The sequence below is a fragment of the Heterodontus francisci genome, chromosome 14, assembly GCF_036365525.1.
Source record: "Heterodontus francisci isolate sHetFra1 chromosome 14, sHetFra1.hap1, whole genome shotgun sequence".
In the NCBI taxonomy this organism is placed as follows: domain Eukaryota; kingdom Metazoa; phylum Chordata; class Chondrichthyes; order Heterodontiformes; family Heterodontidae; genus Heterodontus; species Heterodontus francisci.
This window is the reverse complement of record NC_090384.1, coordinates 67,932,145-67,948,967: the sequence shown is the minus strand read 5'-3', so window position 1 is coordinate 67,948,967 and position 16,823 is coordinate 67,932,145. Positions and strand designations below refer to the sequence as shown.

General features: G+C 37.0%; 1 protein-coding gene across 4 annotated transcripts in view; it reads right to left on the bottom strand.

Annotated features, from left to right (window-relative positions):
* The window catches only part of chka (choline kinase alpha), a 67,833-nt gene that overhangs the window by 46,214 nt on the left and 4,796 nt on the right, over positions 1–16,823 (bottom strand). The window contains exons 1-2 of one of the 4 annotated variants that reach the window (XM_068046403.1): positions 9,985–10,007; positions 3,655–3,742 (exon numbers count right to left, since the gene is read on the bottom strand). The exons of 2 other annotated variants lie outside the window; for them this stretch is intronic. In XM_068046403.1, the coding sequence (XP_067902504.1) occupies positions 3,655–3,742; positions 9,985–9,992 (96 nt within the window). In that variant the 5' untranslated portion in view covers positions 9,993–10,007. Of the gene's footprint in view, positions 1–3,654; positions 3,743–9,984; positions 10,008–16,823 lie in introns of those variants that run through there. One more of the 4 variants, XM_068046402.1, reaches the window with a different exon arrangement.

Genomic DNA, 16,823 nt, shown 5'->3' with positions numbered 1-16,823 from the left:
CTGCTCTTCTCCTTCACTCAGAAAAACCACTAATCTTGTTACTAAAACTGATGAGATCTAAAATTCTAATGCTAGGGCATAAATACAATGCTGTGCCATTAAATGTAACCAGAGTTCAGTTACTATAAATTTTGCAAAAAGTAGTGCCATCTGGGTTTGAGCTGGGTCTTTGAGAAAAAAGTACATTTATTATTTTACTGCCACATTACTTCTATGATGTTACCCTCCTCTAGAATCTTATGGTAACACTTGCTATCAAAAATGGAATCTTTGGCAAAAATAACATTGGTATAAGCACAGAAAGTGAGAGGGAGAGACACACACACAGCGTGCAATGAATGCACACAGAGCCATTCATAAGCTGAAAGTTTTACATTTCTGAATTTTAAAAAGGTAAAATAAACTAGACATCCATATAAAATCTGTGTTACAGCAAGATAGACACACAAATACCTAGAGAAAGGGATGAACAAGTGGGAGGTAAAGACTGGCACACATACAGAGCAAGTGCATAAAAGAGATACGCATGCACAGAGGCAGGGAACCATACTGGTAATTTATAGTAACATTTTTTACATAGATGTATTATATATGGATCACAATTACTTCAAAAAATTGGCATTTTTAACCATGGGATTTTTGAAACCATGGGGAAACAATGTATTTCAAACTGTAATTTTTTTTTTAAAATCAACTTCAATGAAAATTAGAAAGACTAAAGAATTCATATGTCTTCAGCTGACATACATAGAAACAAAGCTTCTGTGAATTAATTAGCTTTTTAATGAAATAAGTAGTTGAGATTTATTCAAGCATGTGAGTTGAGAGAATGCCACAAAAATTCTTATTCATTTATCTGTTCATGAGAAGAAAATTATGGTTGGGTTACAATGTAGAAAGCCATGCTAAGATGCTTTACAGTAAAAGTTCAATATCAGAATTGAGTCAATTCACGTAATTATCAGTATATGCAACTGTAAACTGCAGTTACCTATGGTCCCCTTTGACCTCACTAGCAATATAGATTCCCATAGATTGGAAAGTCATTTTAGTGCAAGATTCACCGGAGGCATATTTATAGTTAATATTTTGCCAAACATTCAGCACTATTGAAATGTGGGCTTTTTTGTTTTTCCAAGATATACAAACAATAAAACTGTATTTAATTAAACCAGTCACTCATTATTATTTACATGTATAATACTTTGCCATGTTTAGCTTTTCCCTAGGTGGCACATAACTTTTATACAAAAAAAAACTTTAATTCATATGTTCTCGTTTCCCTACAAGAGATCATTTTTCTCTATCTTTCTGTCCCCTTGCATTATTCTCTGACTGAGGGCATTTAAGCACCCTGTTCCCAGAGCTCTACCAATGCCACTCTTGGTCAGCTAAAGGAGCCATATGAGAGCAACCCAGGCTGACTTGCTCTTCAATTTTCGTGAAGGAAATGCTTTACTTTTCACATGGCAGTGCTCCTCTCTTCCGAGATTGGGAACCCGATGTGAGAAATCACAGGTTTTGGCCCTGTATCTGACCACTCTCTGACGCTCTCCTTTAATAAGCCTCCTTTAACTGCACTACATGGCCATCTTATTTTTGAAGTTTCAGAACAGAAAGACAATTTTTCTGCTAAACCGTACTGACTGTCTGCTAACAAGCATATTCCAAAACCATTATGTAAACCAGTTATATGAAAGCCCAAGTAGAAATTACTTCCAAAAGTAAGGAAAGAACTCATTACAGTTGAGCAAAATATTTTACAATGAACTTAAAGGTCCAATTTAAATAGAGACATAAATTAATAAAGTAGGATTTGTTTACAACTGTAGAGATGCTGCAACGTCAGAGATCAGATACTGTACCGTGAATCGTGTCTGTCACCTGGAAACCAGAGTGCTCAAGGCACGATCGCAAAGGCACGATCGCATGGACAAGCCTGCAGCAGAGAACATATGCAAGTACAGCCAAGGTGGTATAGAACCCCCACAACATACTCAACTCCACACAACAGACATTACGGCAAAGACTCGATACAGATAGAGATCTGGTTTCTTTCACAAAGATAATTTTAAATGATATCATTTCACAAGGTATGTTTAAAAACTGTCACCAATAAATTAACTAGTTTTTACGTCTCTTCAGATTTCACTAGGTCATATTTCAATTCTTGAGGGATGGCCCATCATGTTATTTCAGTCTTATACATGGGTCCAGATGGCTTTTCCCTGGCAAATTAACTAAACCCAGGTTGTTTTAAAAATAGTTTACCTGCTTATGTTAGTAATGTATGTGTAATTTTGAATATAAAGTTTATTTGAAAAACATCCAATTTATTAAGATATAAAATAATTGCCATCGTATACAAAGTATCGCAGCCTCAATGTTTTGTCAGTTGTAGCACTGTTCTTGTTTACATTTTGTCATTTTCTAAGCAGATTTAATTTATTTTTTTCACCCCCAAATACTTTTACTATTTAAACTTGGAAAAAAAAGTCCATTCTACACACTGTAGCTGGTTTAAATAGTGGAACACAAGGTTCAAAACTGTAAGAGATATGGCAACAGCAAAGGATTTACTGCGTCATCCAATTTTCTCCATTGTGTTTCAATCTTTTAACTCACTATCCAAACAGCAATTTACAAATCTTCCATTTTGAAATTCAAAGACATTGATGTTCAGTAACACTACCATGTTTCGCTCTTTGGATGTGAAACTTCTTACAAGCCACTACAACTCTTACATTCACCAGGTGACATTATAGAGTAGTAAAATGGAGGAGAGACAAATTTATGCTTTTTATCATGTTCCACAAGTTTCTATTAGTTAACAATCTATATGAAATTAATTTCCCACGCTATTTTAACTTCTGGCCATCAGAAGACAGCTAGATTTACTAACCAGTGCCTTTAAAGTTACAACTATACTTCATATTTTACTGCACTTGGCCAATTAATGAATTCTAGAAATTTAAGAAGTTTTTCCTGCGCTACACCAGTATAATTAGGTGACAAACCAGTGCTAGAATTTGAAATATTTATGTTAATCACAAATATCCTGTTTTTTTGCAGATTATGCAACTCAGAAGTAAAAATTTGTCACATGATTTCAGATCATGTAACTACCACATGCCTTTTATTTATTATAATCTTTTGTCTAGCCAATCTTTCTACAAAAGATGTTTCTCCAGGCACCAGGCTCCCTCAGATATCGTTTGCCCAAGTGGCCATTCATCATGTGTGAACCTAGCCATGAGTGTCAGCTGGCTATTTGGTGTAAGGGAGCATCACAGTTGAGATGACCATCATTTGATGTTCAAATTCATATACCTCAATCAGGGAAAACTAAACAGTGGTCAGGGACAGGAACCATGTAAAATTTCCCCACCCTAACAGAGAGGTGCCAATTGTAGTTCCCTACCTGAAATCAGTTAACTATGCATAGATTTGAGATCGGACCAGTGATCTGCTGCTTTGCATAGCTTGCTATTCACTGCATAAACTCACTAAGCCTTTAGGAGTGTCGATTGTTTTATTAATTTTAATGTTATTTACCTGTACAGAATAACTATGGGGTTACAATAAAACTATACTGTTGAGATCTACTGGAAACAAATTCAACTCATGACCTCAGGAATGACATAACTCACTCACCCATTGGGAATGTTGGTTAAGTCTCAGCACACCGCTTCCCCAATCAGAAATCTTCTGCAAGTGCTCAACAAAAAATGGCATTTTCATCCTAAACAAAGATTGTAAGCACTGACAGCTCGTACAGAACTCCTCCAACTATCCCCATTTTAGATCTCAGCAATTAAATAAAAAGACAAAAAGTGATCATGACAACTGTATGCCAGCATATGGATATTCTTAAAGGTGTAGTATACTCTATTTAAATAGCCTGACAAATCCAAATTGTATAAAGTGAGCTAACTATATACTTCTCCATGTCTCTCAACAGCACTTGTTACCACATTTCATGTTTCAAGACAGCCTAGAAGAAGACATGCTGTACAGAACTATCCTTCATGCAAAATTACAAAATTCTGCTTAATAAAATCAGGAACATTGTCCACTATCTATCGTACTTAGTAGTATCAGAGGAGGGATAGTTCTATACAAATTGTCTGCTTTTCTAGCCAGCAGTCATAAAGCATTAAACAGAGGAACAAGAAGTGGAGAGAAACTAAAAATTAGTACAGATATATGTAACATTTATTATGAGACAACTCAATAGAATATATTCACTATTTATTTCTTTGGAGCCATAAAAGTAACTTAACCAGGCACAACACAATAAAAACTAATGATCATCTTTCATACTGAGGTCATTTATTTCAATACCAGCTTGTACTGTAGAATCCACAAAGTAAAATCACAAACATATATCTATGATTTTCATTAATCAGTTGACTTTTTTTTTCAGTCATTAGTTAAATGACTAATGTAGCATTAGCACTAAGGTGACTGTATTATCACAATTTCACAACAATTATTTTTCAATTTAGTTTTTCATCTTTATGATTGTTACTGGAGTTATTAGAACTTTGCAAGTATTATTCACTTCTACAAAAAAGAAATCACGTACACAACAAATTAAATACATTTCAAATCAAACTTGGTTGTTAGAAAACCAATTCTTATAAACAGCCAGAACTGAAATTCTACACAAGTGAGCATGTTCCTTTGACAATAAGAATATTATTTGCTCACATTGAAGCAGTTTTGAAGATTGATTTGCCCTTATGAAAGGTATGTTCATTTTATCACTTTATAATATTTTATAAAAACAAAAACAATTGATATTCTATTTAAATAATAAAACGGCATTGAAGGTTCAATGGGTATATGCAATGTCAGATGTTATTTGAGTCATATAGTCAAGGAAGGTTCCAGGTTAAATTCCACCCTTTGCTGTTAGTTAACCTAATCCCAAGTGGCTATAAGGCAATGCAGTTGGCCACATAGTTCAGATTCGGAGCTCAGGAGTGGGTGGGGACAGGAAACAGGGGGATAATGGAAAGAAATCAACCAAGGAACCAACTCCTAATCACTACCCAGAGGTCCTTTTGGAAAACAGGTGCATTTGGGCAATGGTGAAGCTGAGAATTAGACCCAGGGCAAACAGCCTGCAACATTAACTGTTTAAGATGCATTAAACTGAGTAATGGCTGCCAGAACCCATCAAAACACCTGTTTGAATCAGCACATTCAGGAACTAGGCGAGAAAACTGGTGAACAAAATTGCATATTCTATGCTCTGTTAACTCTGAACATTTAGTAGTTTCAGGAAGAAAAATTATCTACTTTTGATATTTCCAATAGTTCTTTCCAAATCAAAAAACAACCTTAAGTTTGACTAGAAAAAGTAGTATTAGATGAAGCCTATAGCTCATTCTAAGACTTTAATCATGTGAGTGACCTTTGCATCCTCATTTGTAGTGCAAGGCAGAAGAAAATCGACTCCTGACAGAATAACTGGCATCTTGTTTGTTTAAATTAGCTTAGCAGGGGGATGGGAACCTCAGCATAGATTCAGAGGGAGTGAAGCAAAGCTGGAAAGGGAAGGCAGAAAATTACTAAGGTGAGTATGGGAAACAGAGGAAACAAACGCTAGAAAACAGACAACAAAGGAATTGTTCAGTGATTAATGGTACAGATCTCAATGTAAGGAGTCTAGTGAATAAGGCAGATAAACTGAGGACACAGATGGACACTTGGAAGTATGAGATCATAGTTATTACTGAAACATGGCTTAAAGGGCAGGGATGGCAGTTCAACATTCCTGGTTACAGGAATTTCAGACAGGATAGAGAAGGAGCTAAAAATGGAGTTGGGTGGGGGGCGTCACAATACTGGTTAAAGAAAGAACCACAGCTGTGAGGAGGGATAATATGCAAGAATCAAATGATGCCATATGGGTTGAACTACAGAACAAACAAAAAGAGACAAGCAGACTTCTTTGTATAGTATAGACCCTCAAACAAAGAGTCAAAGAGAAGAGCAAATATGGACACAAATTGCTGAGAAGCGCAAAAGCAATAGGGCAATGATAGTAGAGGGTTTCAACTACCCTACCATTAACTGGGTTAGAATCAGTGTAAAAGGTATAGACAGAGTGCAGAATTTTACAAATGCATTCAGGAGATTTTTTTTTTAAGCCAGTACATAGCAAGTCTGATAAGAAAAGGGGCAGTTCTGCATTTAGTTTTAGGGAATGAAGCTGGGTAGGTGGAATGGGAATCAGTGGGAGAGCATTTTGGTAGTAATGATCATAATTCAGTTTGATTTAGTGCAGTTATGAAAAAGGAAAAAAAAAAAAGACCAAGGGTAAAAGTTTTTAAATTAGGGAAAAGCCAATTTTGCAAAGCTGAGATGTGATTTGGCAAAAGTAGATGGGAAACAGCTACTTGAAGGTAAATCAGTGTCAGAGCAATGAGACGCATTCAAAGAGGAGATACAGGGTTCAGAACAAATATGTTCCCACAAAGAAATAGAGTAGGACTCCCAAATCTAGACACTCATGTCAAAAAGCATACAGGGAAAAAAGGGAAGTTTATATCAGACACTGAAAGCTCAATACTGCAGAAAGCCAAAGGGAGTATAGATAGTGCAGGGATGAAATTAAAGAAAAAAACTAGGAAAGCAAAGAGGGAGCATGAAAAAAATATTGGTAAGTAAATTCAAGGAAAGCTCAAAGATGTTTTATAAATGCATAAAGGGAAAGAGAATCACTAAGGAAAAAGTAGGGCCTATTAGAGACCAAAAGGGGAACCTATATGTGGAGGCAGAAGATATGGGCATGGTTCTTAATGAGTACTTGGCATTTACCCACACAAAACAGGGGGACCATGCAGGTATTGTAGTTGAAGGAGGGTGTGAAATATTGAATGGGATAAAGTAGTGCGTGAGGAAATATTAAGGGTTTCAGCACCTTTGAAAGTAGATAAATCGCCAGGCCTAGATGAAATGTATCGTAGATGTTAAGAGAAGCAAGACAGGAAATAGCAGAGGCACTGATCATTATTTTCCAATCCTCTGGCCACAGATGTGATGCGGGAGGACTGGAGAACTGCTAACGTTATACCATTGCTAAAAAAGGGAGAGATAGACTGAGTAATTACAGGCTAGTCAGTTTAACCTCGGTGTTGGGAAAATTATTGGAAAAAATTCTGAGGGATAGGATAACTCGTCATTTAGAAAGGCATGGGTTAATCAAGGACAGTCAGCATCGATTTTTCCTTCGAAGAGAAGGTCGTGTCTGACTAACTTGACTGAATTATTTGAGGTGGTAACAAGGAGGTTGATAAGGTTAGTGCATTTGAGAGAGTCTACATGTATTTTAGCAAGGCTTTTGACAAGATCCCACAGGCAGACGGGTCAGAAAAAGTAAAAGCCTATGGGATCCAAGGGAAAGTGGCAAGTTGGATCTAAATTGGCTCAATGGCAGAAAGCAAAGGGTAATGGTCGACAGGTGTTTTTTGACTGGAAGGCTATTTCCAGTGGGGTTCCACAGGGCTTAGTATTAGGTTTCTTACTTTTTGTGGTAGATATCAATGATATAGGTTTTAAATGTAAGGGGTATAGTTAAGATTACAGATGTGGCAAAAATTGGCTATGGGGTTGAAACTAAGGAATAAAGCTGTAGACTGCAGGAAGATATCAATGGACTGGTCAGGTGCGCAGAAAAACAGCAAATAGAATTCAATCCAGAAAAGGGTGAGGTAGTGCTTCTGGGGAGGGCAAACAAGGCAAGGGAGTATGCAATAAATTACAGGATGCTGGGAAGTGCAGAGGAACAGAGGGATCTTGGAGTGCATGTCCACAGATCCCTGAAGGTAGCATGACAGGTAAGTATATGGTGGTTAAGACGACAAACGGGATACTTTCCTCTACCCATCACTCCATTTCTACTTTTGCTTTTTGTTTAAAACTTCCTTTCCCTTTACCCCACCTTTCCAACATCCAGTAATGGATGAGCAGTAATTCCTCCAAATAAATATTGGCAAGTCTGAAGCCATTGTTTTCGGTTCCCCACTCCAACTCCGTTCCCTAGCTCCATCTCTCTTCCCTGGCAATAGTCTGAGACTAAACTAGTCTGTTTGCAACCTTGGTATCATATTTGACCCCGAGCTGGGCTTCCGACCACATATTCACCCCATCACTAAGACTGCCCATTTTCCCCTCCATAACATTACCTGACTTGGTCTGTCTCACCTCATCTGCTGCTGAAATCCTCATTTCTGTCTTTGTTACCTCTAAACTTGATAATTCCATGCACTCCTGGCAGTTCTTCCACATTCTATCCTCCATAAACTTTAGGTCATTCAAAACTCTGCTGCCAGTGTCCTAACTCGCAGCAATTCCCGATCACCTATCACCCCTCTACATTGGCTCGGGTCAAGCAATTTCGTGATTTTAAAATGCTCATTCTTGCTTTTCAAACCCCTCCCTATCTTTAATCTCCTCCAGCCCCACTACCGAGATATCTGCGCTCATGTATTTCTGGCCTCTTGAGCATCCCCGATTTTAATTGCTCCGCTATTGATGACCACGCCTTCAGTTGCCTAGGCTGTAAGCTCTAATTCCCTCCCTGCACCTCTCCACCTCACTTCCCTTCTTCAACCTACCTTTTTGACCAAGCTTTTGGTCATCTGACCCAATATTTCCTTATCTGGCTCAGTGTCATATGTAGTTTCATAATGCTCCTGTGAAGCGCCTTGGGACACTTTATTACATTAAAAGGCACTATATAAATGTTTTTTGTTGTTATTAGCTGAGATATAGAATACAACAGGGAGGTTATATTAGAACTATACGAAACACTAGACAGAGAGCATCTAGAGAACTGCATACAGTTCTGTTCACTGCATCACAGGAAGGATGTGACTGCACTAGAGAAGGTGCAGAGAAGATTTACGAGAACGTTGCCAGGAATGAAGAACTTAGATATAAGGAAAGATTGGACAGGCAGGGGTTGTTTTCTTTGGAACAGAGGAGGCTGAGGGGAGATTTAACATAAAATTATAAAAGGGACCTAGACAGGAAGGACCCATTTCCCTTAGCAGAGAGGTCATAATCAGACTGCCGTCAATTTAAAGTAATTGGCAGAAGGATTAGAGGGGAGTTGAGGAGAAATGTCTTCAACCAGAGATTGAAAATCACTGCCTGAAAAGAGTGGTCAAGGCAAAAACCCTCATCGTATTTAAAAAATACTTAGATATGCACTTGAAGTGCTGTAACCTACAAGGTTATGCACCAAGTGCTGGAAAGTGGGATTAGGCTGGACAGCTTTTTGGCCAGCACAGCTGAATGGCCTTCTTCTGTGCCATAAATTTTCAATGTTTCTATTTAATTTGAAACTTCCAAGCCCAATTTGAAATAAGTTATAGTATGGTATGTGTCATTCTACTCAGTAGCTCTAACATTGCAAGCTTATATATAATTTACCATTTATATTTGGAAAAAATTAAGTCAACTCTGTACTTTTTTTTAAAAAAACATAAAAGATAATTTTCTCTACTTTCTCATTCCAAACACCACCATTGAATGAGTTAAAGGACAGAGAGGCACTTTGCTCCTATGCCTATTCCACAATCTGACTGGGTGCAAAGTAATGTATTACGGATCGTGAGGCCAGGGGTGGGAGGCAAGGATTTGGTCACAGACCCTGAACATTTTCCTTTCCTCTGGACAACCACTTTATTTCCAATTTACACCTCCCTAAACACAGCAACTAAAATCAGATACTTTTTGAAAGGGAATATGGAGAAAGCACACATCGTAAAAAGGCTGTTACCATACAGCAATCAACACATTTTCAACACTGCATTATACAAATAAAAAAAAAGTATTCTTGTACAGTGAGAACTGCAAGCATGCATGTGACAGGTCATGTCAGCTTTAGCACGTGAAGTTCTGAAGCTATCCGGAATTTCTGTAAAATGATAAAATAGAAAAAAAGATATACTGTAGAATACTTACTGCATCATTCTGCAGAGAATGCAATCAGAAGTAATCGACATAAAATAGAATCTAGAGCTGCAATTACAAAGTTCGGGCACGTTGACTTTTTTTTTTAAAGTCGATTTTTCATTCGATTACAATCAACATTTACAAAACTGAAAATGGGTAATGTTACCAAATTGAAAAAATGCTCAACACCAATGTTCAGTTTAACATTACAAAACTGTCTTTTGCATCTACTCAACAATTGAATTGTAGGTTTACTAAATGTAATTCACTCCAAAGACCGTTTTAGTAACTAAGTATCATTGTCATCAATTTTGTATTTCATTTCCACAGAATTTCTAACCCTGTTGTCCAGTTAACCAAGAAAACCTTCTTAAAACTTGAACAAATATCACTAAAACATAACTTCTATCTATTTGTTCAGTAGCTCTACAGCAGGAATTGCCATCTAACTATTTTGGACAACTACACAGGAAAATTTGTATGATCTGAACTCCCTCGCAATTTGGCTAGGGCAGAATTCTGGGCTGGGGAAACTTTCCACAAATACTTCAAGTACTACAAAACAGACTTACTGGATGTGTAATTCAAGTATAGAAAGCCAGAAAAAAAAAATGCATTTTCTGTTCCCCTCTCTGTGGTGCATGACTGAAGTGCCCTTTTGATACACCTTCAATATATAACCTCCCACTGAAACTGAACATACAATCACTTGAGTTAATAATCATCCTTGATCTTGAAATTTTAACATATAAATGTTAAATTATTTTGTCACAAGCTTTTGTAGCAATTTTTAATAATTTTTAAATGGTTCATTACATTCCTGCCAAGCAAAATGTCCCTCAAGTTTTTTGGGGTATACTGTTCAGTTCAGATTTCTTATTAGCACTGTCATGCACAACAATGTAATCTATTTATATTAAAACTTCAGATTATAGAAACTTCACTTGGTCATAAGATTCTCTACCTTTTCCCCCAAAGAAGGGGGTGATTTCTCTAGTCATATCTGTTTTTGTTGGCACGGTCCAGTTCAAATGGCAAAAACAGGAGCTGTGTTTAGAAGAACTAAGCTGCAACAGTCTTATAAATGAATTTTAGGTTCCAATAAAGAAAAGTTAAGTGCTTATTCAGCTTTTCTCCAAGTGTGAAGATGCTGAACAAGTTAAGCTTTCCACTTGAACATGCTTGTTATTTCAAACACAAAATTCATATACATTGCTTGGAATGTTTTTGTTGGAATGTTTTTGAAGGAAATTAACAGCACAATTTCTATAAGATGCAGAATGAATAGATAAGTAGCTGTGGGGATACAGATCTGATATTTCGAATTGAAACTTGAAAAATGTGACGCAATTAGAAAGACAGCACTTCATCCAACTCATTTTTTAAAAATGTTATCATAAACGGTATTGAAAATAATTAGGAGTAAAGATTTGAACTGTTACAGCACGATGTAATACAAGAGCCACAGATTTCTTGTCAGGCAAAATGTGGGAACTATGCAAGTCTTCACCTAGAGAGAATGAAGTGGAACAAATAAGCTAGTATATGCCATAGGCATTTCTTCCTGGGTAATTATTGAACACCATGCATTCTTATAGAATGAATTGCTAAGAATCTTAAGATACAATTGTTTGACTTTCAACTTGTAATTTACAACAAGAATGTCTAAATTACTTTACTTTGTTTGTTTCATGGTCTACTTAAATCTTAGTTAACTAAACAAAGCACTGGCTAGAATCAGAGAATGAAAACTATAGCATATTTGAAAAATCAGGAGCAGTATAGACAGTTGGCAATAAATTACAATCAACCATTATTATTCAGTTTTTCCTCAAACAGAGGAAACGAGAATTGTCAGCAAAGAATAGTCACTTTGCTTTATTCTGTATAAAAGTTTTAAGAAACATTGTTCAACTTACTGTGCTCAACGTACTTAGGCAAAGCACTATAAAATATCAAAAAAATCAACAGTTGTGTCAAGATGGAAATACAGGACTCATCTCTCAAATAAAAACTCTTAAAATATCTGAAAGCTTACTAAAAAATGCCAACCAATTAGCAAACTGCTAATTATTTTTGTTTGACATTATGCTGCACACAACCCTTGTGAACAGTGCAGTCTGAAGTCTGTTGTGTACAACTGAAAACAAAGTTGGTACATGACAGTGAACAAACTAGATTCACAGGATCAATTGAAGGTCTGCCTGTAGTTTTGATTGTATTCAGAACATATTAGGTTAATCCCCAATTTGGATCCAAGCAGTACTGAAATTCTACAAGTTTATGCCAAGAAACCGCATTCAATTCTGGGCACTGCACCTCAGGAAAAATATATAGGTCTTGGAAGTGGGTGCAGCACATATTTACCAGAATGATATCAGGGTTAAATTTTGAGGACAGGTTGCATAGACTAGGCTTGTATTCCTTTGATAATAACAGATTACAGGATCTAATTGAGATGTTTAAGGGGATTAAAAGATTTGATAGGGAGATAGAGCAAAACTACTTCCTCTGTTGGGGAAGTGCAGAACAAGGGGACATAATGTTAAACTTAGAACCAGGTCATTCAGGGAAGATTTGTAGTCACTGCAATATAAACATTCAGCACTTTGAGCTTTTACCAATTGATAAGAAAAAGTCACAGTAAATTCACACACACACACGCTTGCTGGCTTACTAATAATTCATGAACTGTGGGGGAAACTATCAGCATGTCAATTATTTTGATCACCCTAAAGGTAACGGGGTTGCAGATCATACTTTTGAACCTCGTGTAGATTAAATATTTGTTGATGTCAAAGCATCAGTTGAAAATGTTCCATTCCGAATCATCAGATTAAAATTGTAACAGCTTACAAAATTTCTACTCACATCAATGAATAAACTGTTAAATGTTTGAAAGAAAACTTACTGTGCTTGGGATCAATAAGACTGTTCTATACAATGGTATATTATGGATACGTTCTTATTTTGAAATTACAATAGAAAGGCTTGTTACAGATCACTAAGTTTCAGTATGTCCCACAAAAAATTATTTTGCTGCTCTAGAATTTAGTTCAATATAGAATTATCTCCATTCTACTGCAATAAATATGGTGGTGCCACATATGTTGTTAAAGACCAGATCTGTTTATCAAAAATGCAGGTGCAGCTGTATATCCAAAGGCATACTCCCCAGCCGCACAGCTTTATTCCAAGGTTAAACCTAAGCAGCTTTTCTTCCCCTCCTCCCTACTCCACAATGTTACCTCTTTTGCATGATTTTAATAAATTTGTTTTTTTATAAAACGTAATGCTCTACAATTTCAACAAATCATGCCATTTTATCTGATGGATGTTAGCCCAATTGCTTCTTTGAGTTAATTTCAACCTTTAAAGTATTGATCCCATATATATTTGAAACATCCCATTTGATGAATCATACTGCAATGTTATGTGAAATAGCTGTTTCTAATGCTTTTTGTGTTACAAAATGGACGTGATGATTGATGGAAAGAAAGACTTGATAATTTTGTCTTCCAACTGTATGATTCAATTTTTGATGTGTACATGCCTACTCCATATTTTAAATATTTATCCACTTCTTTGAAACCATTAATTTGAACTTTTAGTGCATCAAAACAGAGCAAATGCAGCCATCAGAATATAAACCTGTAACTGAAAATCATCCACACCAGAAAAGGTACATATTCTTGAATTTATATAGGTATGTATGCTTTCACAGTTAGCATTAATTTGGTAATATGAAGTAAAGCAGCTAATGTTTTAATAATTACTTTGTACATGCATATTAAAGCACTATGGTAACAAGACCAAAGATTCAAATTTAATTTGCTACAAATAAAATACATGGCTGCAAGGGGAAATTTGGAATTCTCTCCCCCAAATGGCTGTGAATGCTTTTGTTTTGGAATTTTCGTGACTGAGATCGACATTTTTTGCGAGGCAAAGGTATCAAGAAGTATGACACAAAGGTGGGTAAATGGAGTTGAGGTGCAGATCAACCATGATCTCACTGAATAGCAGAACAGGTTCAGGAGTCAGACTGACCTACTCCTGTTTCTATTTTCCTAAGAAACCAAGTCACTATCAAAACAATTGTGACATTCATGTGTAATGAGAACTAGGAACATGTAATTGTAGGATATAGTAAAATGTAATTTCTATTTCTGTGAATATGGGAATAGCCTTGTGAATGTAACAGATATAATTATTTTTGCAGTTCCACAAAGATTAGATGCAATAGAAAAGATAATAAATTTGGACAGTCAGCTCCTTTGATGGTCAGTCAGTTAACATTTGAGGCAAGTCTACATTTTCACCTGAGAACAGTTTTGTATGCTGGATGCACATTTCAGGGGATCTGTACTCCCAGCATGGACAGGGTGGCACAGTGGTTAGCACCGCAGCCTCACAGCTCCAGGGACCCAGGTTCAATTCTGCGTACTGCCTGTGCGGAGTTTGCAAGTTCTCCCTGTGACCGGGTGCTCCAGTTTCCTCCCACAGCCAAAGACTTGCAGGTGATAGGTAAATTGGCCATTGTAAATTGCCCCTAGTGTAGGTAGGTGGTAGGGAATATGGGATTACTATAGGGTTAGTATAAATGGGTGGTTCTTAGTCGGCACAGACTCGGTGGGCCGAAGGGCTTGTTTCAGTGCTATATCTCTAAATAAATATATGATCATTTTGCTAATTTAGTGATGTCTTCCTGTATTTTCTTGTGGTTCACCTCAGCGTTGACCATTCCTCCCATTTGGTGTTGTCTATAAATTTAGAAATTTGTGTTTTTGGTTCCAAAGTCTGAGTTGTTAGTATAAGTAGTAAACAAGAGGTCCCATCATTAATTCTTGTTGGACCACATGTCCCATCTTTTGCCTCTGAATAGTTACCCTTTACTCCTACTCTCTGCTTTCTGTCTTGCAGCCGGCTAACTATCCATCCAATTTGTTGACTCATGCTGAGATATAAGAATAAATTCAGTGACACTTCACTCAAGCCTTACTTGACAGAAGTGCGGGTTGGGAATCTGGCACAGTGCCCAAGTCATGGCACTCCTGATTTTCTGATGATTTGATGTAGCATAGAGGTTTTCTTGCTGAGTATGGCTTGAGACCTATACCACATGGTAAAATTTTACCTTTTAATGTCATAGAGAGATACAGCACTGAAACAGGCCCTTTAGCCCACTGAGCACAGAGTCTGTGCTGACCAACAACCACCCATTTATACTAATTCTACATTAATCCCATATTCCCTAGCACATCCCCACCATTCTCCTACCACCTACCTACGCTAGGGGCAATTTACAATGGCCAATTTACCTATCAACCTGCAAGTCTTTGGCTGTGGGAGGAAACCAGAGCACCCGGCGAAAACCCACACGGTCACAGGGAGAACTTGCAAACTCCGCACAGGCAGTACCCAGAATTGAACCCGGGTTCCTGGAGCAGTGAGGCTGCGGTGCTAACCACTGTCAACTGTGCCGCCCTATAACTATCAAATGAATTTCAACATTTTGTAAGAAAAATAAAGAGGACATATATTACTTGTAAAATGAGAATTTAAATGGGGTAGAGAAGCAGAGGGATCTGGGAGTACAAATACACAAACCACTGAACGTTCCACAGCAGGTCAATAAAGCCGTAACAAAAGCAAACCAAGCACTAGGGTTTATTTCTAGAGGGATAGAATTGAAAAATAGAGAAAAAGTTATGCTAAATCTGTATCGAACCTTGGTTAGACTACACTTGGAGTACGGTGTACAATTCCAGTTACCATATTATATAAAGGATATAGAGGCAATGGAGAGGGTGCAAAAAAGATTTACAAATGAGGATACCAGAACTGCGAGGTTATACTGATGAACAGGCTGAGTCTCTTTCCTGAAAAAAGGCTGAGGGTGAGCTAATAGAGGTCTTTAAAATTATGAAAAGGTTTTGATGGAGCAGACACAGAGTGTGTTTCCATTTGTGGGGAGTAGCAAAACTAGAGGTCATCAATATAAACAAACAATCAAGAAATCAAATAGCGAATTCAGAAAAAAAAACCTTCTTAACCCAGAGAGTGGCGAGAATGTGGAACTCTACCATGGAGAGTTTGAGGTGACTGGTTAGATACATTTAAGGGGAGGCTAGATAAGCATGAGGGAGAAGGAAATAGAGGGTTATGCCAATAGTTAAATGAGGAAGGATGAGAAAAGGCTCAAGTGGAGCATAAATGCCAGCATGAATTAGTTGGGCCGAATGGCCTGTTTCTGTATTGTATATTCTGTATAATTCTATGCAAGTTCAGGAAAGAGGGATAGGGAGAAAATGGAGAAAAAAATTGGTATATTACAGGAAGATAATTTTTATAATGATTAGGGTGAGCTTCATCCAATCAGTACTTGAAAATAAATTTGTTTCATCACTCAGCAATCAGTGTTTCAAATTGAGCCATCTCATCAATGTATTATATTTACATACGTATTTATAAATAATTCAATGGTTCCATTATCATTGTTTCCATCAGTAATATGAAGGGATCAATAGGATCTGGGTGCATTATTGTTAGGGCTTTTAAGAATTGAGTGTGTGGCAGTCCGCAGATCATTTTCCCCTACAAGAGGGGCATTCAAAATAGCCTCAAACTACATCTTTTCCCATTAGTTGCCAATTATATGGCATACACTGCAAGCCAAAGGCAATTTGCACTTTTTGTAATGATTAACTACCATAGTCATACACATAGGTCATCAGGTGGAAGGAACTTAGAAGACTGAGAATCGTCTTTGATGTTTTCAATCTTCCACATATCCAACAATAAGCGCACGACTATCATGAATTTGTAGAACACTCAGCATAAAGTTC